At 39.4% G+C, this 26,213-nt stretch overlaps 4 protein-coding genes across 4 annotated transcripts; 3 read left to right on the top strand and 1 right to left on the bottom strand.

Moving 5' to 3' along the window:
* Positions 1-711: 711 nt before the first annotated feature.
* Positions 712-8,650, top strand: LOC124416237. The gene is made up of 14 exons (XM_046897165.1): positions 712-1,194; positions 1,617-1,904; positions 2,566-2,617; positions 2,890-2,974; positions 3,222-3,321; positions 3,388-3,607; positions 3,849-3,964; positions 4,040-4,273; positions 4,905-4,972; positions 5,055-5,192; positions 5,879-6,017; positions 6,165-6,633; positions 7,157-7,329; positions 7,796-8,650. Exons 1-14 carry the CDS (start codon positions 732-734, stop codon positions 8,116-8,118), a joined length of 2,868 nt encoding a protein of 955 aa, XP_046753121.1. The 5' UTR covers positions 712-731; the 3' UTR covers positions 8,119-8,650.
* A 1,730-nt stretch (positions 8,651-10,380) lies between these two features.
* LOC124416496 lies at positions 10,381-13,656 on the top strand. The gene is made up of 2 exons (XM_046897623.1): positions 10,381-11,063; positions 13,180-13,656. Exons 1-2 carry the CDS (start codon positions 10,592-10,594, stop codon positions 13,569-13,571), a joined length of 864 nt encoding a protein of 287 aa, XP_046753579.1. The 5' UTR covers positions 10,381-10,591; the 3' UTR covers positions 13,572-13,656.
* Positions 13,657-15,188: 1,532 nt separating this feature from the next.
* Positions 15,189-16,745, top strand: LOC124416499. The gene is made up of 3 exons (XM_046897627.1): positions 15,189-15,742; positions 15,843-15,902; positions 16,022-16,745. The coding sequence occupies exons 1-3, from the start codon at positions 15,385-15,387 to the stop codon at positions 16,345-16,347; spliced, it is 744 nt and encodes a 247-aa protein (XP_046753583.1). The 5' UTR covers positions 15,189-15,384; the 3' UTR covers positions 16,348-16,745.
* Positions 16,746-20,858: 4,113 nt separating this feature from the next.
* LOC124416236 lies at positions 20,859-22,692 on the bottom strand. Its single transcript, XM_046897164.1, has 3 exons — positions 22,314-22,692; positions 22,077-22,250; positions 20,859-21,370 (listed from the first exon to the last, which is right to left on the bottom strand). Exons 1-3 carry the CDS (start codon positions 22,690-22,692, stop codon positions 20,859-20,861), a joined length of 1,065 nt encoding a protein of 354 aa, XP_046753120.1.
* Positions 22,693-26,213: the final 3,521 nt, after the last annotated feature.

The following is a 26,213-nucleotide window of genomic DNA, read 5'->3' as shown; positions in this document are numbered from 1 at the left end:
CTTGCTGGATGACCGGCCGGCAGGCTGGGGGTACCACGAAGAAAGGCATTGCAGGAAAAAAGGTACTCGGTAAAAAGAACACTGGAATAAAATCTGGTCTGGCTGCCTGGCTGCCTGGCTGCTTGGCCGGTCCGCCATGATCCTGGTAACGACTCACCTGCGTGGCTCACGCAGGTCCAGGAGGCGACGGGGGATACATAATGGTAGGGACAGATCGACACCCGTCTTGCCTCGCTCCGGTGGTTGTTGTTGAAATGTAAACTCATTGCTCGCTCTCTGAAAATACTCCACAGGCATCTCTGAGACAGGATCTGGAGTGGGAGGCATTCCAGGTACTGCCACGGTGGTACACTCGGACAGATATATAGAGCTAGGGCTGGGCTCGTGTTACGTACAGTCTTACTAGTGCTCCGAAGAACGCATCTTGCTAGTGTCGTCTTTCCAAATTTGAGGCTATTTCAACTTAATCAGAGTTGGTAGTTTTTTTTATCACATTTCCGAAGCACCCCGGCTACTACACAAAAGGTACAACCAAAATTTCGTTTGAAATTAAGGGAGATCTGATTTGCTCCATAGTGAATTAGTGAAATCGATATTACCTATTTCTTCAATTCTCAAGACCACAGTGACCATTTGTTATATTGATCCCTCGCTGACGTGACAGTCATCTGAATGTAACGATAATATACCATCGAATTTCTTATTCCTCAGGTTATCATTCATCGTCAAGCATGGGACACTTTCCGCGCTACGTCGTCCTCGCTCTCTTCATCGCGATAGCATCGGCACGATCACCAGAACTCGACGGCAACTCGATCGAAGATTCAGGGAGGTCTTCAAACGGCGTGTTCGGTGACATTCAACATGTGTACCAAATATACAAGGAGTGCTCCTCGGCTGACCTCAGCTCCTGCCTCAAACTGAAGCTGATCAGTGCAATGGATAGAATCTCCAGGAGCTTGGAACTCACTCTGTCAGACGGTATCACTTTGACTAAAGACAAAGGATTGGACGAGGAGCCGGTAACAAAATCCGAACGAGAAATTGAAGCGGAACTTCCCAGAGCTCTTGAGGAAAAAGAAGATGCCCTCAACTCGATAATCTTCGACAAGGTTGTAAGCTTCTTCCGAAGTCACACTCTCAAGCTAAAGTTACCAAACGTCGAGGAGCTCCAGAGAAGCTTAACAGAGGAGGGTGAGTGAGAGAGGGTGATTAGCTTTGCCTAGGTTTAAGCAATCGGGTCATCCGCGAAATTATTTCTACTCCATAGTTTCACAAGTATGATCACAAGCCAATTTGAGGACTTAAGAATTTTACACATCGTAAAAGTGATTTTCGTAACTGTATTCCAGAAACCGGCATAATATCACAGTATTTGAAACACAGAACGCTACTGATCATAACCAAACCATGATCATCTGCAAAGGATAAAAAAGATAGCCATTGAAGTCATTTATCATCCATTGACCATAGACACTAACGGACAGCACAATATAATATAATCATACGGAGGCCCCGATTGTTCGACTCTTGGGTATAATTGATTGCCATTGGGTAAGGCAATTAATCACTCCTATGTTAAACCTCGCTGATGATGCATTTTTCATATTATGAAGGTCGTAAGAAGAAGAAGATGGGTGGGCTGCTGGCCATCCCCTTTCTCATCGGTGGCACACTGATACCATTGGCTCTAGGTGCCCTGGCTTTACTTGCCGGAAAGGCTTTAATTGTCAGCAAACTCGCCCTCGTTCTCGCAGCCATTATTGGTCTGAAGAAGCTAGTCTCGGGTGGCGGTGACAGCGGTGGCCACGAAGTCGTGCAGGTAGCTGGAGGCCATGGTTCCAGTGGATGGGCTAGATCAAGCCATGACATCGCCTACTCAGCGTATAAGCCGCATTCCGCCTAGACCATTCATAGAGATTCCGAAATTCTACGTGCTTAAAGCAAAAGATGGTACTTTCCTTGTTCTCTCGACACGCAAGAGTAAAATGCGAGGTTAATTATCCTTCTCTGGGAATACTCTATTGACTACACCAGAGACCATTCTCACCGAAATGGTCATAAGACTTTCATACTTAAATGTTATGAAAAAGACCTTACATTACCTTCACTTTTATTATCTCATACTTTCGCACAAAGCAATCAATATTTACTCATTCATTCTTTTATAGATTGCCTTCATTCATCATTTCCGCATTTTCTATGTTCTGTTGATATTTGTGTATAATTCTTTATTGTTATCGTAAATTAAGCTTTTTTAAGCAATGTGATTCAACGGTTACTTTCATGAATTTCTCTCGCCTTTCTTCTCCTGGTCCGTTGACATATTCTATACTTGTTTTTAATCATTGTTGTTTTCTTCGTCTATTGACCCTACTTTCATGCTCAAATACCCTCAGTATTTAATTACAATTAATTAATTTATAAATATTATCTAATTGTACGTGTATGGATATGTATATAGATATGCATATATATATATATATATATATATATATAAATATAAAATATATAGATGCTTAATAAATTGAAAAATTTTATAAATGTACTTGTGTATCTTCGTAGCGTTGTACCTGACGTTCTTGTACCAGGACAAATGCATTGAACTAATAATAGAGTAAAAGCATAGAAAGAAGAGGAAAAAAAAAGTAAAATAAACGCTAATTAAAGAAATAACTGGTCTATACCCACTGCGGCGTGTAAAGATGTAGATCTCAGACATCCTCGTTCAACGGAACGAAGAAAACAACCTACACTGCACAGATATACACAAGTAAACGTAACTCGAAGTCAGGTTTTGAATTTATATTCTCGTCTCAAGCTCGGCTGAATCGTCGCCAACGCGTTCGATCTGGGTTATTGGTGCGCACCTAGTAAATATACAACTAGAAGCGATATCGAGACGTTTCTACAAGCCAATCGGGAACCTGCAACTCAATGCTCATTGAACATGTACATGAATCTGCATTGCAGGGTATATCCGCATTAAAAGATTGATCGGATAATGTCAGTTACGTTTTAAGTAGGTCATAAGTCAAGGGACTGACACAGCTGGCTTCCGTTTTCACATGTTCTAATCTTCAGCACACACGTAAGCGCGTAGGTATTACACATATATGTGTATATGCGTATCGCATCCCAAACAAGTCTTACCACTTTTGTTATCCACGGCTCTGCACCGTAGGTGTAATTTCAGCGTAAAAGAAACCGCAAAAGATTAGATTGTGCCAGTTGGGTGGCTCAGATGTCTTTTGGAAGGAAGACCCTCGGCATCCATGGAAGAAAAGAATCCTACAATTAGCAGCAAGTGTCTCGTCCCACGTAGCCCCAAGCATGGTCTCATCGTCTACTTACTCAAGCCGTAGGTATATCTCTAAATGTATCCAGTCACGCGTGAGTTGGCTGCGGACATTCACAAAGCCTGGAACTCGAAGCAGAAAGATGGTGATGTGAAACCGGATGCACAAACACCTCGGTTAATCCCAATTTTGACCGCGGTGTACTCACTCTGGCCGAGAGTCGGGAACGTCGCATTTCCTATTCCCTGCGTACGGCAATCGGCCGACGACGACGCCGCGACGCGGCCGTCGCACACGGTGTTGGGCCGGTTCTCCGCACCGCACACACGCACCGCACGCACTTGTACGCGTGACGCGCTGGCTACCCGAATAAGTAAACCAGGCCGTCCGGGCAGCAGCATCCTTTCTGCGGTGCGTCTAACACTCTCTACGCCAGAGAAAAAGATATCGTGTCATACTCTACAGTCGGTTCGGAATAACTTCGAGTCCCCGCAGCCAACGATCGGTGGCCGACTTGATATGTAACCTAAAATTTTCATTTACCCCAAGTTCCGGGATGCCTGAGTTGAGAAATTGCGAGGATTCCTTTCAATCCAATACACCTGTGATACTGACAGACGATAAAAACCAAGACTTCCTTGATGGTTTGGTACGCAGTCAAGGAGGCTAGAAATTCTATCATTACGCACTGACCACTAGAGTCCGTCGACACGTTCGAAGTATTTGGAGAACGCTGCCAGACTCGGTAGCGTTCAGTCGTCGTCGGCTTGACCAGGTTCCCATGACTACGTCAGGACCGAAGCTGCGCAGCAAGCCGAAGAAGGAATATAGGCCTGCCGCGTGGGAGCCTGTGCCTCAAGGGAGCCTTGACCTGACCTCAATCTTCTGCGGGTTCACTCTCGCCGCCGATGAAAAGAAGAAAGTGTTCCCTCTGCAGCGGCGAGTTGACTTGGGACCAGAGTGTAGACTCGGTGGTTAGCAGGTCGGTCCTTATTACTCTTGCAAACCCGGAGTGGGTTCGAGCCGTCTTGCAAAGGATGGGAAGCGACCGGTATATTTATCGGTAATAAGAAAACTCTGTATGCGAGCTCTTCGCTCGATGCCGGTATGGCTTTCGCGTTCCAGGTGAAAGTTGTCGAAGGCTGATCTTTCCCCGCGTGTGTGAACGCCGGGGTTTGACTTTGACTTTGACATTTAGCAGCGATTGCTATTGCTCGTTCAAAAAGGCTCGGGTGATCTTGTCTGTCTTTCTCCTATGATACGTGAGGCACGTTGTTACCTTGGCAATGGTTTGATACGAGCTCCGAATAAGCCATCCTATAAAACTAGCCTTTTCCGACATCTTTTTCCTTTCTTCTTCTTCTTCTTCTTCTTCTTCTTCTTTTCTCTCTTGCTTTTCTAGGCGGCAAGTTTTCGGGGTCAGCGGGAGGAGTGGCACCATGGAGGTTTGGCGCGAGCCCAATACACACGATCTTCAATCGCTTGCACATTCCAGTTAGAAAAAAACCGTTAAACTTTCCGAAAGTCTATGGAATAAATTAATTCTTCCCTAATTCGTATGTTAAAATCAATAAGATTTCTATCAATTTACGAATATTCCTAAAGACAGCATCACGCAAAGTGACAAATATGATCTGGCTCTCGTGTATGGAAGAAAAAGCCGAGTGCTTGTGGTACTCGCCACGTGTTTGACATTAGCAGTTGGCTACCAGTTTTACCACCAACCATCAAGTTGACGAAAACCCATCTCGTTAGAAAGAACTTAAATTCTTTTTGGCGAGGAAGTTGATGAACGAGCCCTTCTACCCGTTCATAATCAGGTCTCAGTATTTGAGAGCCAACAAATTTGACAAAAATAAAGCAAAAATCACACGCCAATATCCATTTCCTGGCGTACGGCCTACTCCCTATACTTTAACGTATTCAGTGCCGGCAGCTGAATTCCTGACCGTTAACTATTCAAGGTCAAAAATTATTTTTGCCCGTGTGAATGATTCACAACACACTTCCTCAAATTAAATTTTTGCGTTGAAAGTTCAGACCTCGGTCGATTATGGATTTCGAGCTCAGCTTCGTTTTACTTCACTGTAATTTTTGAAATTTTTTTTTTTTTTTTCAATCTTGAATTTCACTACAGAAACAACGATAGAGTAATATTCAAGAAGAATTTTTTCAAAACATTGGGTAGCTTCTTTTATGGTTGTGAAAATAGCTTTTTTACACTAAAAGAAAGTTTAACGTTTTTTCATGATTTCATCGAACGGTTAGCCGAGATTGATCTGATGTAGTTTCTCGTACTACAGTAGTTGTCGCTTCACAAATGAAAAGTGACTGATTATTGCTTCAGCATGAAAAAAATGTAGTTGTGAAAAAACGGTATCCTGTGTCCAAGAGATGAAACTTGGGAAAGAAGAACCGATTACGGTTGAACTTCAACGAGAATGAAGAGTGGACCACGTGGCGATCGAGCGATTTTTTCGAGATTGAACGTGACATACATGGTGTAGATACTCCAGCCATTGGCCAGCTGGCTCCAGCTGCGAATGAAACCTACCTTTGAATATTTATGACCTTGTCAGCTATCGCACATACGAGGCGATAGATGGACTACCGTGAGCTTCCTTGAAAACTGTGTGGTTCGTATACGTGAGGTACTGCTAACCGAAGACGGGGCCCCCGGCCCGGGAATCGGCGACAAGAGACGCTGCAGCGGGCCCGGCATACTCACGCACGAAAATGAGTTCTGCTCACATAAATAAGACAAGCGACACACATCCACGCCCGTGGCTCTCACAGCCAAGCCGACTCACACACATTCGCGGTTGGCAAACATGAATGTAGGAATGAGGAAGAGCTGAACCTCGTAAAGAACCAATAGCCTGTGCCAAAGGTGGGGGCCATCAAAATTTCAAAAACGTACCGAGACCCCTTTAGCGAGGAGGATAAAAGCAAGCTGCCGGCCCCCTTTTAGCAGTATTGATACAAACGCTGTGACGAGAAGGTCAGGAGCAAAAGAGCATCCTCTCGATCAGATCCGATTCGATAAACGACTTTGTCAAACACTCGCGATGTTCAAACTCTTGACTGTCTTTTCGGCTGGCCTCTTGGCCATCGCCTTCGCAGCCCCGGCATCTCAGCAGGAAGCTGTTACCGAAACTACCGGGTCACTTATCAGTGATGCTCTTCAAGTGTACTCTTCTTGTGCTGACCAAGACCTCACGGTCTGTCTGAAGCTCAAGGCCCTGCGATTCGTCGATCGTGCTGCTAGGTCTGCCGACCTCTACATCAGTGACGGTCTTCGGATTGTACAGACTGACGAAGCTAAGGCCGACAGGTAAGGACACGAACGACTGATAGACCCACGCACGACATGGACAGTGAAAACGCGGATTTGTATTCCGTGTGGTGAATTAAACAAAATGAATACCTTTTTCATTCTTCTCTTAAACGGAAAGTGAAGTGAAACTTGGATTACAGTGTACGACGACAATGACCACGACTACGACCACGACTACGACTTCCAATATTACTTTTCGATCAGAAGATCCACTCTATGTTAAATCACAACTACCGACTGACTTTGTACAGATACGTTGGATATTTACGTTTTACTTTTTGAAAAACACATTTGGATTTAATCAAGTTCTAAGTGAAACGACAATCACGAAAGTGTGAATCAATGTTCGAATTTCATTGAAACGTGATTCATTCATCTATTCGATAACATTTTACCAAATAATCATGTATCACGCTACATAGTATATATCTATTCACCTTATTGATAGAACTACTGTGTTGTTATTTGTTCACGTGCGATTTAACCATCAGCGTTAACGACGAACGAATCTGTTTTATAGCCGCGCAAACTCCGGCCGATCTCTGCACGACATCGAAGCATCTCTTCCTCAGGAAGGCGAGGAGAAAGAAGCTGCCGTTGACGAAGCCCTGGTAGACCGTACTCGGACGTTCCTCGCTAGCCATACCCTAGAACTCTCAGTTCCCGAAGAAGTTTCTCGCTCATTCGACGAGGGTAAGTTCCACCTTTGTCGTCCAGCAGTAATCTCTTCCCGTGAACAATGTTTATTCGAAGCTTCTCTTTTCATCGCGATCGTAATACACGAGGAATTTGAGGAAGCAAATTATTCAAATCTGAAGCTAATTTCGCTCAGATCCGTATGTGATGCATCCAGGTCTCAGTTTGCAGAGAGATCGACACACTTCTTCGTCACACGACTTTCTCGTCAGGAGCGCGAAACAAGACGATCATTAGTGATTGAATATCGACTTCGACTAATCATACTGGCACTAGACAAGTCGGGTCTATGAATAACGCTATGATTTTTGATTAAATATTCCAACGGATCAACTATCAAGAAAGAACCAAATAATCGTTAGAGATCATCGACCGGTTAACAAACACGTTTACAGATAACGTTCTAGCAAGGCTCCCGAAAGTGTGTCCGCCTGTTGAAAATTTTATTTTCTGCTTTTTTCAGCTCGTGGTAAGAAGAAGAAAATCGTCAAATCTCTGCTGCCAATTCTTCTGCTGTTGAAACTGAAGGCTGCTGCTTTGATCCCAATCGCTCTTGGCGCTCTTGCCCTGTTGGCATTCAAGGCTTTGATCATCAGCAAGATCGCTCTGGTTATCAGTGGAATTATTGCTCTCAAGAAGCTGCTGGGACAGAAACAATCCAGCAGCTACGAAGTGGTGGCTCACCCAGTCCACTCGTACGAAGACTCTCACCACGACCACCACGGCTGGGCTAGCAGGTCCGCAGGTTCCGACCTGGCCTACAGTGCCTACAAGCCCGAGAACTAATTCGAAGAAAGCGTCGATAAATAAATTTCATCAAAATGTCACCAATATAAATCGAAAAATCATCACAGAGCTGAAAGGCTCGATGAAAAATCAATAATCATCGCGAATTGTCACATCCACGTTCAACGACGTAGATGTCTCAAATAACGATTATAACTGGCATCGTTTCACTATCTAAATCGGACTATTAATGCGCTATTTTGACGACTCAAGACGACCGCACCGAACGACTTAAGACGAGACAATTACGATGACAGTAATTGAGACCTTCACGAAACTCAGACGATACCTAGAGACCCCAAAATGATCACAGACACATACCTGCGGATGCTCAATCACGGTATCCATGTTTAAGTACAAAAAAAGAATAATATTTTTCGTGGCATTTCTATATATAGTTGTATTAGCGATTATAACTCGCGAAAGTCACACTTGTGTGCATATATTACATTCATATGCAAACAAGTGACGAATTTTTTTGATCACGAGGATACTTAGAACGGGTAGACAGCACTTGCTGTCAGGCTTCGTAGAGAAAAAAAAGAAAAAAAAAGAAAAGAAAATACCTCTAAACGTGACTACTTACATTCAACGTAAACTCGATTATCATATTTCTATCGCGAAGCGTGCATTGTGTAGATAAAGATATGAAACAATCATATTCGACGCATAACATGTGCTACACCTGCACGTGATCTGGAGAAGCTACACCAAAAAAGTAAATACGTAACAACAAATTTTTAACGACGTACAAACACGCGACTCTCAAACTCTTGACGGTACACGAAGCTTAGACATTAGAGTATTCCCATTACTGAAAAAAAGCACTTAGCTAGTTTGACCAGTCCGGACGATGCTACAAATCAAAATAGATGGCAACGGATAATTAAATACCGTAGCATAATCAATTTCAAGAATCAGCTGGCATGGGCTAATTAATCGTTAGCTCCCCTCCTCAGCCCGCACAATAGCTCAACTCTGAGAGGGTTTTGGTTAGCATTACCGGTTGTTTTTAATTACATTTAATAATTTATACTATCATTAATTATTTTATCGTGTACATGTCATTGGCCAGGTTACACCTGGTGCCATGCATTTGCCATATTTATATTATTTATGAATAAATACTCATTTTATACATAAAGAAAAATGTCTTATCGTCGAACCTGATTCTCTATATAAACATCCTAGTTCCTCTTCCTTCATCACTGTTAAAAATGGTGACCCTCTACCGGTGTAATGTTACAAATATGCACTTTCTTTATGATAATTAAAGAAACGTTGTCCGTCTGCGCAAATATAGAGAAAGTCGAACGAACCAAGCGGGACATGTGCGACTCAACTTTGAGATTATCGTCGCGGCCCATTTTATTCAAGGTTGGATAATTGCTCGGTGGGCGATTGACGAGCGGAAATAAAATGAAATAAACACATGAAAAACAACGAACAGCCAGCGCTGTAACATCGACATATTATTACAGTATGCAACGATTGACATTTACCATTTAATCGCCTTTATCTCTTCGCGTCCCATAAGCGTCAACCGACATCTCAGTACCGCTAGCGATGTTAATAAACTTACGGTGCCCGTAGAAATTTCTACCACACCACAAATTAAATCGGTATTAACCTTTAGCACGGTTGGCGCGCCGTCCGAAGTAAGCCAATGGCACGAATTTGGTTAATTGCATTTTATTTAACTCTTTCGTTTACGTTTTTTTCTCCTCTCCTTTTTGGTTGTAACTTTTTTTTATACTCCATGCTGTAATTTAGTCGTCAGTCTCTAAATATGCGGTGAAAAAATACAGTCATTATACCTCGAATAAGAACCGTTATTCAAGGTGAAGCTTGGATACTCTCTCATGCATCGTGTCGAAGTAAAAAGATAGTGTATCATAGTTTTTCGTCGGTGAACTCGCGAGAGAGTTATTTTGACTGTATCGCTGGTTGAAGAAAGGATAACGATAATTGCATGTGGTTAGTACGTACGTTTGCACGTTATGAGCGAAGGCGGAAAGTGAATAAGATGAAAATCGGCGAACCGTGTTTCTGCAGGCCAATCGAAGCGAGGATCCTTACCGGAACTTTGCTCTCTTAGATCGCATCCGGTGTTTGGAATGAAATGGTGTACTTTCGCTACCGCGTTTATACTCCCTGGTTCGCAGATACTTTGCTTGGGCAAAGTCTTGGAGTGAAACCGATTGTTCCGTCGTCTGTGAATATCCATTGTCCTTCTACATATATAGGGTTCGTTTTCCTCAAAGAATGAGCAGTGCTCATTGCGACTCTGAGAAAACTAGGCTACAAAAATTTCGGTCGAAGCGTATAGAGCTGAGGCTCACTTTGAACTGCTACGATCGAAACAATCAGACGAAAAATTATGCAGCAGTTCAATCTGTTCAACCTGTATGATAATTAGAATTCCTCCAAAGATCATTGATTCGAAATCAGAGAAACATCCTGTAACTTTGTCATGAAATTATCGCTGCTGTTTATATGTGTAATAATTTCCAAAAGTGTTTCGGTAATAATGGAGCCGAAAGCGGAGTCCAAGCTGGTCGTCGACGAGCCTGGAACGTTCGGTGAAGCTTTGGGAAGTTGTCTGGCTGACAAAATCGGGACTATGGAATGCGTCAATCGCGGCGTGCTTAGCACCCTTCAGTCCATTAATGAACAGGATGAGATAAAAGTCGACAACTTCTACTTGGAACGAGTCACTGGTCAGAATCGGGACTTGCTGGACTTGGATTACGACCCCAAGGACTTTGGGAATATACTGAAGGCGGGTGCAAGGCTGATGGAACAACGGGGGTTAAAATGGGATCTTGAAACCTTGTATCCGGGCCTAATCATGCAGGTCGGACCAATGATAAACGGTCAGGGTGTTCTTGAATTTGTTCTGGATGAACGGAGTGAGTCATACTCCGAGAGAAGACTTGGCACAGGTGAGAGTAGCTTAATTGAAGTTAAATGAACGGTGATAAAAAAAATTTTCCACAATATTATATAATAATAATATCCCTGTTACGGAATAAAAATGAATCTGAGTAAATTCAAATGACACGAGCTACAAGATATCAGTGATTGAAGTAAAAGGTTTCATAAATCTTTCAAACGGTTGAACTTCAGTGTTTTTGATCCGATCCCAATATTTTTGGGTTCATTTTAAAGATGACCTTTGAAAATGTCCATGGAAATCGAAACAAGTAAAAATATTATGATTGTATGAATAGCACCAGAGTTATTCTTCTAATCGGTTAAATTATACGGTTTGAACTATAAATCTTTTTAGCAAATTGTTCATATTTTAATTTGTGATATTCGCTTTTCTTTAGATTGCTTTCTACTATGTAGTAGGGATGTGGTTCCATTAGTTTTCACCATCAAACGCGCAACTAACATTATCTGAAATTTTTCCAATCCTCTCTTTTGTTCCCAAGTTTTATCGGCAGGGTTCAGTAAACTTACATAAATCTTGAACGTCATCAGTCGTTGAAATTAAAGTATATTTCACTGAATTCCATGTAGAACAGCAGCGCTGGTTCAGCATCGGATAAGATGTAAAATTGGCTGTAGAATTTTCAATTTGATTTATTTGGTCCAATTCAATTCCGTTTGAACTGAGGTCGTAAACGTGAGTTGCATGTCTCTATGCTCTTTCCACGGGGCGTAGAAATATCGGAAGTGGGTCAAAGAGCTGAAATCGTGAAATCGTTGCGCCACTTGTTTCAGAGATCTGATACTAAGGCACAGCATTGTGTATCTGTTTACCGACGGCCGATTACTTCAGACGTTATTCTACCTTAACAACCAAGATATGGTAAAGAGCCATGAAAGTTTTCAAGCCGCGACTTAGCTTCGAGTGCATTACGTGCGGCGCTGTAATCCGGGCACTTCCACCAAGTTCAATAATCCATGCATGTCCTTATAAAATCGTAAACGAACAAAAATTTCATAAATAATATTTCTATGAATTTTATTTTTCAACTGTTATGGTGTAACGAAGGACGATGTATTATAATTCTGAAACCTGTACGCTGTGAAAATTCTTTCAGGTGAATTACGATTTCTCGACAAAAGATTCTTTCAAATATTTCTTTGATTGTACGAGAACTTCTGATTAAACCTTTAATTTGATATATATGATATGATAGGTTTTGAAAAGATTCAGTCCATTTTTCCATTCACATAAGATACTCTGTGAAAAAGCTTCAGAAGCGCCAGGTATTATTTTTACCGGTTGAAAAGAAGAATAATGTAAAAATGTTGAAAACATGATTCACAAAAATCATATGTTTTTATGTATTGAATACGCTAAAAGTTACCATCCAAAGTGTAATAACTATATCTTCGAATAAAGAGTAGTTTAATGTATTAGTAGGTCATTGAATAGTTTTTTCTACACGTTCTAAACAATTCTAAATGAGTTGGTATTTCTTTTAATGCTACTCAAGTTATTGACTAATAATGTTAGTGTTTTGAATTATTTGGTTTATCACAAATCAATGTGATTTTCTTAATCGAATACAAACAGCAATTTCTTAAATTCAGAGATTTTAAATTAAATTGATGACATAAACAGATGTTTAATCTTGATACAAGTTATTTTATGAAGTCTGCAGCTAAACAAAAGAAGATTTTTTAGAAAAATGATGAATTGAAAATTGTCAGATACCGAATAAGATCGTTTGTCTTTATTGATACCTTCGTGATCACACGATTCTTCGCACGGGATTCCGTTTATTATATCTGTTCTAGATTTAATGGTGAAAAAATCTGACATAATGAAAGTGACGTTTTCAAAAGCTATCCTAAAAATATCACGTGACTGTTACATAAAATCTTGGAGCTTACTGCAACACTATACGGGCAATAAAAATAAAATTTTAGTGACTTATAGTAAATGAAATATTTTTTTTCCTACTGTGGATGAATTACACGTCCGAACTTGATAAATATACTTTTTTGAAATGCCATTCCTCTTATACGCGTTTTCCATTTTAGAGTACAATTGGACAGAACTTTATTTTTTCATCAACTCAAACCGATATTGTTTTTCAGGTCAAGCGATAGTGAGGAATCTCATATTGCCGTTTCTTCTGGGATTCAAGTTCAACCTGGTGTCCTTGATACCACTTTTGTTTGGGGTCCTTCTACTCGTCTCCAAGAAAGTTTTTATACTTGCAAAAATTGCAATTTTCTTGAGTGGTATTTTCGGATGGAATTCCCTGTATGGCAGCGGACAACAAGGGCCCCAACACGGCGGGGGATACGGTTTTGGATCGGATTATTACAACCACGTACCAAATTACAATTACAAGGAGTATACCACGATCCCCGAATACAATCCGTTTCAGCACGTAATCAGAGAGACACTGAATGTTTATAAGAGGGACAGAGCATCCCAAAATTTGGATGAGAGTAGAAACTTTGCATGGGGCAGAGACCAATAGTAGCTAATAAAAGTAATTCTATAAAGCATCTCATTTTATTATTTTGTAAAAAACTATTTAACTGATCAATTAATAAAAATTTTCGAATGAGACATCGACGATTTTCAATCAATGCAGTTTTTTCTATCACTATTTTTATTTAGTGTTTATCGCTTGAAAGTATTTCACACATGGCTCACAGAAATTAGTAGATCCCCTATTCTTGCTCGAAAGATTGTATCATTTCAAGGCTGCCTTTTTTCGCTCATGAAGCATGTGAAATATTATTTGAAAAAGGGTTTCAGGTCCAGAAATATCAGCCACAAATATGCTTTCTGCAGATTTATTCTAAATTATCATTTTTTGCTAAAGTTACGCTCATTTGTTGTCCGAGTCAAAAAAATTTGCGGTTCAAGACTTATTTACAAAACCCATCTAAGATTTTTCTTCGCCTTTTTACTTTAATCAAAGTTGGTAGAACACTTTTGATCCTTGAAGAACGAAAAAAAAAAACAAATCAAAATGCTCCGACAAAATATTTGACACTCCAAATTCACTATCTCAGCAACGAAGGAAAAGAATTATTCTTCCCTGTGCAGTACTTCAAAGTATTTCACAAATTCGACATAATATGTCGTTGAAACTAAGATTCATAAAATATACTTTCAACAATGTAGACCAGACCTGAAAAAGCACCTCACAGCTGATTTCAAATATTACATGTATTAGGTGCATTTTTAATTTGCTAAGCAGCTTTGTAATTAGACGTTTTTTCAAGTAACAATGGGAGACTCGTTAATTTTTTTGAGCAATGTAGTTGAAACAATAAAATAGCCTTTCCACTTAATGAACAATAATTTACTTAACATGTAGTGGATGTAGTTACTTCATTTATGTCATTGCTTGTTTCTCACTAGCATGTGTATTCATGTACCGACTGCATGTCGTGTAGTTCTCACAGACTGTATTCTAATTTTTTTTTAAACTGTCTCTAGCAAACAATGATATTGTAGCGTTCTACTTGTAATGTTGGCAATTATCAGATGTAGTGTGAAATTGTTAATATTGGTAAATTTAGATCAAACAGTCACTTGAGCTACATTTTATTGTAAAATGAGAAAAATAACCGCTATTACAAGAATAGTTAACAGTCTACCCGAATTTTCTGCTGAGTTCCTTTCGCAATTCATTGCAGCGTGCTTTATGTGCTTTACAGCATAAACGTCTTTCACCTACTATTTTTCGGACGAGGTCACATGTACACGTCGGCTAGTTAACTGTATTCTGAAAGGAGTTGTCCTTCCGCAGTTGTTGGCGCGAAAATGTAACAATTCCATGAGTGCTTCCGTTACAGTCTCCTTGAAAAATTTCGATGTACTTAATCGCCGTACGAGTTTCCGCGAATGGGTCACCCTTTCATTTTACTTAACTTCCACACCTTCCGTGGAACGGCTTTTTAAGGCTCGTTTGGCAACCGGGTCACGAGAATATTTTCCCGAAGGACTGTACTGCTATGTTTTGGTTCAGAAGATTTTTGCTAGAGCGTTAAAAACATGTGTATCAGGTGTGAGCATGTAATACAACGAATGGGTATATAAGATTCTTTCGACAGACCCAGCATGTCAGTCACGTTGCAGAACCGTCATCAACATCAACACCACGGACAAAAATCTCATCACAGTGATTTACTCGAGTGAATTATTACAGTGTCTTCGCAGTCTGTATTCAGTCCGAACTAACAAAACTGAGGATTCGGTCTTACATGTGATTCGGTTTTGCAACTTAGATATTTTCGTGTCAATTTACTTCGGCAAAAAAAGATCCCTTGGCAAAGATGCAGAAACACGCCATTATTTTTACACTGATTGTCATGCTTGCGAGTTTTGCCAGTCACTCTTTTGCTGCTCAGAACGAATACACTCAGCTGTTTGGCAAATGTGCCAAAGAGAAGAATACTTTTGACTGTCTCAAACGGAAGGCACTTAATATTCTCGATTCTGCGGTGAAGGAAGACTCAGTTTACACCCTGAATGATTTGATCTCGATAAAGAAGGATCCAAAGTTCGTTGAGATATCGGATGACTCGCGAAGCTTGGAGAACGACACGCTGGACAACCAGCTCGAGAAGAAATTTTACGAGTACCTTTCCTCGAGGAGCATTCAGTTCACTATTCCTGGAAACATAATCGAAGGTGATGCAAGATTCTCTTCTTCCGCTAATATCACGATGACAAGAATACGCGAGTTCAATCAAGTCTAATCGCGAACCCGATGCACCCTTTCTCGTTTCAGGTCGTAAAAAGAAGGATAAATATGGCGGCATGCTCATGATGGGTGGACTTGCAATGGCTGGTAAGATGTTGGGAGTAATAGAAATCATTTCACCGAAAATTAATACGTTGTTTATCCAGATGCGTGCAGTACGCATCTTTCTAGATTCCCTATCAAACGTAACGATCCTTTCATTTCAGGTATGATGGCGCAGCTGGCAATGGGCAAGATCGCATTTCTCGCAGGAACTGCACTTTTAACGGCGAAAATTGCTCTTGTAATCAGCGCCATAATTGGTCTCAAAAAGTTGGCCAGCGGCGGAGGCGGTGGGCATGAAGTTATCTACGCAACAGCTACGGAACACCATGGAGGTGGGGGTGGAGGTAGTGGATCCTATGGCGGGGGCTGGCAAAGGTCTTTTGGAGGACCCAATTTGACCGGAAACAGCGCTGCGTATCCGGTGTACACGGGTGCGGTAAACGACGGACACGATTTGGCCTACAATGGCCAAAGGTCTCAGAGTTGAAGTAACTCCAAATCTGTACAGTATGTACGATGATACTTCTTCATTTACATTTTTGACGAACCCACAGCAGGGATAATGCATACTGTCAGTGAAAAGCAAGGCTCTAGTTTCGATTACATACGAAAGGTTTTATTGCTAAGTGATATACGTAGATTATAAGTGGTAAATAGTTATGTCTAATTTAAGTTTTGTAATTTTAGTAATTTATTTATATTGGTCTAGATGTCAGGTTTATACGTTCACGTCTGTTGAGTGACCTGGAAATCATTCGTTTGAACTCCTAGATTTCGCTTTTTTGAATCAAGAGGATTTTCACATCCTCTAAATCAACAGGTCACATGCGGTCTTTGATTCATCTAATACTTTAATTCATATAAATATAATGGATTTAAATCACGTCATTTCCCATTTTGCTGAACAGTTTGTTGGGTATAATTAGCGTTAATGATAAGAGGCTAAGGTTCTTTTTCCGCTAACGAAACTGAGTGAGACAACAAAGAGTGCTACTTGTTTGAGTGATCTCGTATTCTGTAAAGCACTGTGCAGTGATTTATCAAAAAAATTAATGAGTAGTATATACTTATCAATGCATTTCAATACACGCAAAACTGATGTATTATATAAAAATGTTAATGGTTACTGATAGCTGTTGAACAATAAAATCTGTGAAATTTCACCCGAAATGTGATGTATGGCACTTGAATACCACATTAATTTCTTCAAGCTTCAGTTTTTATACTGAATAGCACTCCGTGCCTACTCCATTTCCAACGTCTTTCAGGTTGTTTTGCAAAACGTTGTTCACTTTTAATTCTTTAAAGCAGACGGAAACGATTTTTCATGTCCAAAGAAAATTACAAAAATTTCGATATTAAGGGGAAGGTTCAGTGCATTTCCCGGTTATGAGAAATACCAGTCCTAGAGGGTTCATGACTTTTTATGTAGCTTCATTTGCGTTCACGAAAGAGCCTTTATGATGGCCAAAAAAAAAAAAAAAAAAAAATGTATGACCATTTCTCAAAAAAAAAAAAAAAACTTATCCCAATATCTTTTGTAAAATTCATTGTTTTTTTTTTAATTCACGACAAATCCGATAATTTTTGCTGTCCCTTGAACAGTGGATTTCGATGAAATATATGTTCAAAAGCAAAAGAATTATAAATAATTTACCAAAAATGTTGCATAATTTTTTTCATCCCTTGAGTACTTTTCTTATGCGAAATTGTTTATGGAAAAAGATTCACAGCTTGGTGCCACCAACCACAAAGATTTTTTTTTACCACCAAAAACGAAAGTTTGCACCGTAAAATCAAAACACCGTGACCGGTGAAAAAATCGTAACCCTCTAGGACCAGTATTTCTCATAGCTAACAGGTACACCAAACCTTCCCTTTCAAACAAAACGAGTCCTGAGATTCTTTCCACATCGGGACAGATATTTCTTCAAGGGTTTATGTGCTAGTGTTCGACCAGTATAAAAAATTAGTCCCATTCACATCATTCAACTAGTAATTGACCACAATTATTTTATCACGGAAACTAGTTCTTTGTTTACTTGTTAAAAAGTTGATTGCGTTGAGAAAGTAAAATATTTGGGTAAGATGGGAAATTGCTTAGTTATTTAAGAAGTTTTTCCGAATACGAGTGTATACTAATTTTTAATTGAAGGTGAAAAAAAGTGGCTGGAATAGATTTTGACCATTTTCAACCAGTGACCTGAGTACTGTACAGAGGGTCACACAATTTGAAGAACTAAATAATCATTTTGCTAACCACAATTTTCAAAAATACTCTTTATCAACAACTCATCCCTCTTTGGAAAATCACTGCCATGATTCAGCACGATTCCCAGTTTGTAAAGCGCAAGTTCATTCCACATTCTGACACCAATTTGAAGGTATGTCCGTCAAGCTTAATAAAGCTTCAAAGTTCGAATTATACGTAATTTGTACGTTTCAGAAACTATCTCGAAATCTTCAACATCTTATAGAGCTAACAGGACAAGGGACTCATATGTGTTGATTTTTTATTCAGCCAACCTGCTGTAAACAATCCGGCATAAGCCAATAGTTAAGAATTTGGGTTAATGACGTACGTAATTCAACATGCTGCACAAATGCAATTTATTACAAAATGAGCTCATTGCAAATTTACGATACGAAGTGGAAATTCGACTGGACAACAAATAATTAACTTTCATTAGTAATTGTCTTAACGAATTATTTTTCCTTTCAAGTGCAAACATTTGGGGACAGGTAAATTTTGGTGAATCATTTCGTACGCAGAAACGACTAATAATGTTAATTTCGCAAGTATACCAATAGATGTTCAACTTTTATGAAAAATCACATAGTTTTTATTTCGCATACAAATACTTTAATCTCGCTCTGCTACTGTTCTAGAACCCCAATTACCTGACTAGAATAAAATTCTTACTGTATAAGAGTTTGAATGAAAACGTCTTTTTCCGAAGTCAAGTCACGAATTTATTCAGCGATTGCAGCTAACTTCATTCTCCATAAAATATCTATGATCATATGGGATAATTCAATGTGTTCAAAAAATTTGCGCATCGTCGATTTTGCTATAGCAGAAGCGTGAAATGTAACGATGATGTGAATAAACGAGCGAATAATAAATTCCAGACTCACCAATGTCGGCTTAGCGTATTCTTCGTCGAAAGAAGTCACGAATTTTCACTGCCAAATCACTATGATATGGTTCCTCAAAACAAGAATAGTAATAGTACATTACGTGCCAAGTGCAGGGTTACCTGTCCGCTCGAGTTATGTGTACTATTTTTTGACACAAGTTGTGGTAACTTCGCGATAAGATCTGATAAAAGTGGTATTGAATAACACTAATAATAGAAAAACAAGCACTAATAATTGGTGCCGAAGGTCCCCCCCCCCCTCACTCAAAAACACACCACTAGTAATTGAAAAAAGTTAACTATAAACGTCATATTAATCATCGAAATCGAATAATAAGTTTATAGAAACAGTTTTTGCTGCTTCAAGGATTGTTATTAGCACTGTATCGTCACATTCCGTATTACTCAATTTCCCGATCTTCACTCTCGCACGTTTCGGCAGAACTGAGCTATCGGGACAGTCACACCGAGAAGACAGCAACATAAACACTCAGAAACAGTACATACACACAGATAAGCTAATCCGACCTTTTGTAATCAATGTTAGTAATCCGAGCTTCGCCTTCGCTCGATCACAGCGGCGAGTTTGTTTACATCGATTATAAGACCAATAATCTGTACCTATACAATATAATCTGGTAAATGCACAGTGTGCAGGAGTATGTAATTACAATTCTGTTTAAAAAAAATAGTTACGATTGAAAAGTGAAATGAGTTTCTGTGAGTGCACCGCATACTGGACTGCCAGAAATTTCAGGATGCTGCTTTGCCGAAAGCTCCGGAGCGTTCTCGGATTCACTATCTCTGTTGGTGAAAAAGAATTTTTTCTTTTTTGTCATTATCGCTATTATTTCTCTAAATTCAGACGTTACTGTGATATCGTACAGTAAGTATGATGCACTCTCAAATTTTACTGTGTCCTCTATTGATAAGAACGTAGAGTGAATAAGCACAGATGTTCAAGTTGAAGTATTGAATAGGAGGAACGGATTTTCGAAAAAAACTTCGTTACGAGAAGGGACTTGTCTAAACTTCTTCTTTCATACAAAAAAAGGTGAATATTTTACCGAAAAATTACATCTCCAGGTTCGTTCCAGTATTTATCCTTGATGTAGTGAATAGATGGAAGCGAATGTTCTTGCATAAATCAAATCGAAACATATCCTGACAATTGGTGTGACAAAGCCGCCTCTGATTGTTTTAACGAAGTAAAACGGACCCACTAATTTCATTCTAGCCGATACTTTATGGAACAGGTCACAAGATCGTATCAAACCCAAACCATGAGACTACCGAAAAATTTTTGATCCGTATTCGTGCAAAAATTAAAATCTTTGTCGCAAGTAACTGCGAAATAAGCGAAGATTGATTTTGCGTTACCGATACATTAAGGAAAGGTTTCAGCTATGAACCTCTTTTATCTAAGGGAGTTTTGAGGGGTTGCATTCCTTATTTACGGGAGAATAAATCTGATTCGAAAAGGGATGAGATTATTGATTTGAAAGGTAGGTATATTCGAATCTAAATGTGATATCACGTATGTAACTAGTGTGTGGCAGTCATAAGTTATGAAAAGTGTGATGAAATCATGTAATTGTGACTTGCTTTTTGTATAATATACGTATACATAATCAGTGTGATTATTCTTAGCTTTCGTATCTTACATATGACAAAATAATAAATTAATTTTTTATATCCATGTACAATTTTTTCTAAAAAGCCTTTTTCTCTCAACTATAATTGTTCCTATATTGATATAAATATAAATATGAGTTCACCCTTAAACTTATCAGCATGATAGCATGAAATTTGAAACGTGATGCAAGCTATGCAAAAACATCAGCAACAAACTAATTGTTCAAACGAATTTTGTGAATAACGATCTTCTCAGTTGTGACGGAGAAAACTCTTTCTCGTTATTATCGAACGTTTCTTTCTCTGATTCCGTAATGTCATTCGTCCTTTTTGTCCCAAAACCGTAAAGATCAGGTTTGGAATCCCCGCTTTGACTTTGATCTGCAGTGTGCTTGTACAAAAAATATTTTTCACCCTCATAATTAAGGGTGCCACTATTCGGGTCGTTTGAAGTACTCGACAACCCGACACTAGGATGCTTGCTTGACAATTCAAATCTCCACGCGTCTGATATCCCAGTTATTTCACCAGACGGTTCTGCTCCCTGGTTTCGGTTCATCTTGGTTCTGGCGATGCTTCGCTTGCGGTAATGACCCTCGTATCCTCCGCCTCCGCCGCCGCCGCCACCGCCGCCGTGACCTCCACCTCCGTATTCGTGGCTTGAGCTATGCGTTTGCACATAGGTGTGTTGAGGGTGCTTAATTATCTCGTACGAAGTTTTCCCACCACTTCCTTCTGAAGAAGTTAATTACTATTATTAGTAATAATTACGTAAGAGAAGATATAATTGAGCCTGTTATTTATCTCACTAGGTACAATTATATCTGGGCCGAACTAACATCATGTGTGACTAGATTTCATCATTTTAAGTCAGACCTAATTAATATCTTATTTTCTATAAACATGTCTATCTGCACACAAAATTACATGTATACAGACATGATTTCATCCGCTTCGCTATGATCACATCTCGTACAGTTTTTCTATTTGAATTAGTCAAACTACCTCAGCGAAAGTGACGCCATGTCGAAAATAAATTTGCACCTAAGAACGTTGGGTTCAAACGTATCAGGAATCGAGCCAAATGTTTTCGATATGGTATTGAAAATTCCAAATTACTCAAGAACCCGTCCAAAGGTTGTAAGTAAACCGTAAAGACAGTCTGTATTGAAATGTTATAATTATACGGTGTCAGACGTAATATTTTATCCATTTTGAGATGATATAAATTGCACCTGGGTTAGATAAAACGAAACTACACGCAGATGGATCAGAACAGGTTAGATTCTAGACGTAAAAGACCAAACTTAGATCTGGTTGTGTTCAACCACTCAGATGTGACTCGATCTAATTAGATCAAATTAGATCTAAAATCATCAAATTAGAAGGCTGCAATCAGATACAAGAGATAAATTTTTCTGAAACTATGTTTCATGCTTACCAAGCAGTTTCTTCAGAGCTATTACCGAAGCTATGGTCAGAGCTACCTTAGCAACTATCAAAGCTTTGCCAGCGAGAGCCGCGATCGCCTGCATTCCCATCCAAATCATGGCACCCTTGGCAGCTGCAGCAATCATCAGCATTCCGCCGTAACCTTTATCCTTCTTCCCGCGGGCTGAAAGTGATTGGAAAATTTTATTGTGTCCAATGGCTGTAATAATTTTAATCGTAAACTCACCTCCATGTAGATTGAACTCGTAAAGTTTTGGTAAGTTCACTTCGACACTGTGGGTAGTAAAGAACGTCCAAAACTTATTCCAGATTTGATCACTCCAAGCTGTGGTCTCAGGATCAGTTGATTCTGCATGATTTGTGCTTCTCGCGACGTTTTCGTCTCGTACAAATTTAATTCCTTCGAAAATCTCGAGACTCTTTGTCTCTGAGATGCGGTTTGCAAAGTTCAGTACCTTCTGCTGCAAGCAGCTGAGTGAATCGTTTTTGTCGATACAATTTTCAAACACTCTCAATACTACGGTCCAACTGGATCCTGACGTCGTGTTCGAGGCTTCTACCTTGGCCCAAACGACTAGCAGAATAACGAACACTCGTCTATCCATTTTCCTAATGAATTACAGGAATCTTCGTCTTCTGAGCTGCGAGACCTGCTGACTGACTGACCAGTCTATAAAAAGTTAACTTGTTTTATAGCTGAGAAAATAATTAAACAGATATATAGAGTAGCGTGGAGCATACAGAGCGTGAACATGGCATGTGGTCGTTAGATGTGTATGACAACTGTCTATTAATTAGTCGGTGAGTATTTGCTTTACAAAACTCGTATTACCTTTTGGAATTCATCAAATGTTGGCTGCATAAAAATTGCTTGGATACGCACAGTTAACAGTACGAATTGGAGGTAGAAACTGCTTGCAAATAAATTTTAAAAGCTGATTCCTCTTTACGTATCCCTAAGGCAGATTCTTCAAGTCTACGACAGTAAATCGTTGCAGTGATAAGCTGTGATTGCAATGAATTTTTGATGCCCGCTTTAACGAGAGTAGCGCACATACCACAGTTATATAACGAGATTATTGTATACATGTATATATGGATAGGTGCATGTACTTGATTTTTATAAACTAGGGTATATTGTTCTATCGATGCGCAGCGTTGCACAAGTAAGGTTTTGCACTCGATTTTCCCGCACGTAAATAATACACCATCTGGTAAAGCGCAGCGTTACTGCATACGATTCTCTCGTTTTTTTATTCATGCACCGAGAAATCGTTTGAACAGTGATTATGGAATGTATAACACGATTTTAATCTAAGTTTCCGGACTCACACTAATTATACGAATAAAAAAAAATCTGCTGATACGAGTGTTCCATTTATTCGATTCAAATGCATGTTATTCAATGCAATATTATACGAATGAATCTTCTATATTTTTTTTCACGTTTCTAGATTACTCACAGTGTCTTCCCCAGTAGAATGAAAATACGTAGTTAGAAATTGAATTGAAAATTGATTAGTGAACCTAATTTCGCTGGATCGCAAACAATATTTGCATCCAGCGAATGAATCACACATTATGATTGTAATCTGTTTCAAATACACTGAATATAATATGACTTACGTTCCAATTTGTAATTTCTGAAGGCAATTACTGATTTTCCTAATCATTCATGCAAGATCATGAATTAAGCGCGGTACCAGAGACTCATTGATGACCTACGACTACCGACGGCAGGCACGTAACCTCGATAACGGTATAATCCTTCCTGATTGGTCGCTGTTTTCTTCTTCATCGTTTCTCTTCGTGAAAAGAGCATCATTGTGAGAAATTCTGCATTATTCGTTCAACTTATCTCAGGTCTGTGTGTAAGTGTAAATTCAGTTGAACTATTTAGAACCTAATAGCTCTGTCAAACCTAAAACAGAACGGACATGCATGACGTGATGTTGTTTTTCAATCCATTCGAACTATTCTGGATTTCAGGGGGTTTTTGGATCGCAGATTACGAATTTGAATTCAAAATTCAAAATGGTGGATCCAATATGGTAACATCAATCGACTTTTAGAGATTTGGTCCACCATGCTAGATCCGCCACTTTGAATTTCCAAATTTTGAGTTTAGATTCGCAATTCACAGCCCAAAAAACTCCTGTATACAAAATTTCATCTAATTCCGTACGATGGACTTGATTTGCCCCTGAAGGTGTTGAATGGGGGGAAATCCACCCTCTTTGGGTCACGGATTAGAGTTGAGATAAGAATGTGAAAAAGTTGAGAAATTATTTCCTAATTATGTATAGCGGATTTGGGAGGTGTGCTGGTCAAAATTCAAAACTAAGCTTTTTAAGGACCACCCTAATATACATTATATTATAATGATTTTATATTTCACTATTGAAATACTATTGAAGGAATTCTTACGGTATTTACCATGCGCGACTTCATATAGTAAGATCAAAGTGGAGAAGAGGGTCAAAAAATGTCAATTATCTCGAGATCTGAAGCATCTGCCAGCTTCACCTTCTCCTTTTGTGTGCCACTGGGCCGCCTCCACATCCTATCCTGACCCCCACTCGCTTCCACCAGTTGAACTCTGCCATGCACTGACAATGAGAAGAAGTTGTCTTATTACGGTATATATATACGTATAAGTATACAGCATCGAACTTTGCAGGATAGAAGGCTGAATTCTGGCTGAAGGTTTAATAGCGACTGACTTCGTGGTTCATTTGGACTACTTTCTTCACTTTCCATACATCGGCAAATACGCTTTTGTTCTTTCTTCGTTCATCTTTTTCATAATTGCAGCATTGATGGGATTCAAGACTCAAGATTGTAAATATGAATTATGCGTTTCACTTGTACCGCAGAGTAATTTCCATTTCATTCAGCAAGCATATTCATATCTTCTGAGTAATGCATTCAACTGTAACATGAGAGGAAAAGAAGCTACACAGGTTTTAGAAGATTCTAAGCATCGCGGAATATTTTTAACAAAACTGGTTTACCTTTCCTTTTTATTTTCAACATACTCATGTAGTTCTTTTTTTGTAAAAATATTTGAAGCTAGGTTCCGTAATGAGGTGTTGGAATTAAAATTATATTATTATCTTTTTGGAAAAGGATTGTCTGTACATTTTACATCTTCTGACATGAGATCAAGTAACTTTAAGTTCATTTTTTATGCTTACCACATGTACTTACAATATCTTCCAACAGTTTGATCTACTATATTGTTCACTCAAGTTATTCTCATTTCGTGTGCAAATATCGCTCATTGCATAATTGATACGTACTAAACAGACAGTCAGGACTGTATGTTACTTCAGCAAACTGCAAGAACGCTAGAAAATCAGACCTGTTTCGCGTGACATTGAGATAAGTTACTGGATCGTGATTAGAATTCTTTCCTTTCTGAATTATAAGATTCCTACATCGCATATCAAAATGGAAACGTTCATCAGAACACCCACTAAGCAAGTACGGCAGAGACTTCGTCTCTGAAATTGTCAACTACTTATTGTTATATCCATGTACAATGTACATTAGATATAAGAATCTTTATATGTAGATAGATATACAAAGCTAAAAGCTACTTGACATAGTTCCGCGTTCATACATAGCTATGTTCATCTCGTAAACGAAGAGTGGGAATGAAGATTTTGCCGCGTCGTACAAGTAGGAGTGCGTTCATCTTGTGACTGGAATACTGGTGTCGTTTGAGAGCATTAGAGATGGTGCTGTAGCCTCGATTGGATGTCATCTGGTCAACGACACTCGAGTCACACGGAAGCGTTTTCTGCTTTGACCACTCGGACTACAACGCAAATATTTGTATTTCCCAAGCGTCGAAGAGCATCATCTATCACAATATGGAATTGAGGAAAGAGACTTTTCGGGATGATTTTTAAGTCAGGGATATGAATGATTCATAATCAATCAAACTAGAGCATATCGGTTTTACAACAAGATCAGCTCATTCGACACGATGAACACGCTTTATACGATAATCGAGCACGGTACATTAGATCTTAATTTTTCTAGGTTAAAGATTTCAATCTCGAGTGGTAGGCAGTGCTTCCCTCGAGCTTCGCAGTCTTCCGTCTATAGTATGCAGACA

The sequence above is a fragment of the Diprion similis genome, chromosome 2, assembly GCF_021155765.1.
Source record: "Diprion similis isolate iyDipSimi1 chromosome 2, iyDipSimi1.1, whole genome shotgun sequence".
Classification (NCBI taxonomy): Eukaryota; Metazoa; Arthropoda; class Insecta; order Hymenoptera; family Diprionidae; genus Diprion; species Diprion similis.
This window is presented reverse-complemented; position numbering and strand designations above follow the sequence as displayed.

Coding starts and splice junctions, on each gene's coding strand:
- LOC124416237 (XM_046897165.1), top strand. CDS start 732: ATGGGACACTTTCCGCGCTACGTCGTCCTCGCTCTCTTCATCGCGATA. Junction 6,018..6,164: donor GAGACGCTGCAGCGGGCCCG/GCATACTCACGC, acceptor GCTGAACCTCGT/AAAGAACCAATAGCCTGTGC. Junction 6,634..7,156: donor GACGAAGCTAAGGCCGACAG/GTAAGGACACGA, acceptor TCTGTTTTATAG/CCGCGCAAACTCCGGCCGAT.
- LOC124416496 (XM_046897623.1), top strand. CDS start 10,592: ATGAAATTATCGCTGCTGTTTATATGTGTAATAATTTCCAAAAGTGTT. Junction 11,064..13,179: donor CGAGAGAAGACTTGGCACAG/GTGAGAGTAGCT, acceptor ATTGTTTTTCAG/GTCAAGCGATAGTGAGGAAT.
- LOC124416499 (XM_046897627.1), top strand. CDS start 15,385: ATGCAGAAACACGCCATTATTTTTACACTGATTGTCATGCTTGCGAGT. Junction 15,743..15,842: donor TCCTGGAAACATAATCGAAG/GTGATGCAAGAT, acceptor TTCTCGTTTCAG/GTCGTAAAAAGAAGGATAAA. Junction 15,903..16,021: donor GGGTGGACTTGCAATGGCTG/GTAAGATGTTGG, acceptor CTTTCATTTCAG/GTATGATGGCGCAGCTGGCA.
- LOC124416236 (XM_046897164.1), bottom strand. CDS start 22,692: ATGGATAGACGAGTGTTCGTTATTCTGCTAGTCGTTTGGGCCAAGGTA. Junction 22,251..22,313: donor CGAGTTCAATCTACATGGAG/GTGAGTTTACGA, acceptor AATCACTTTCAG/CCCGCGGGAAGAAGGATAAA. Junction 21,371..22,076: donor AGCTCTGAAGAAACTGCTTG/GTAAGCATGAAA, acceptor TAACTTCTTCAG/AAGGAAGTGGTGGGAAAACT.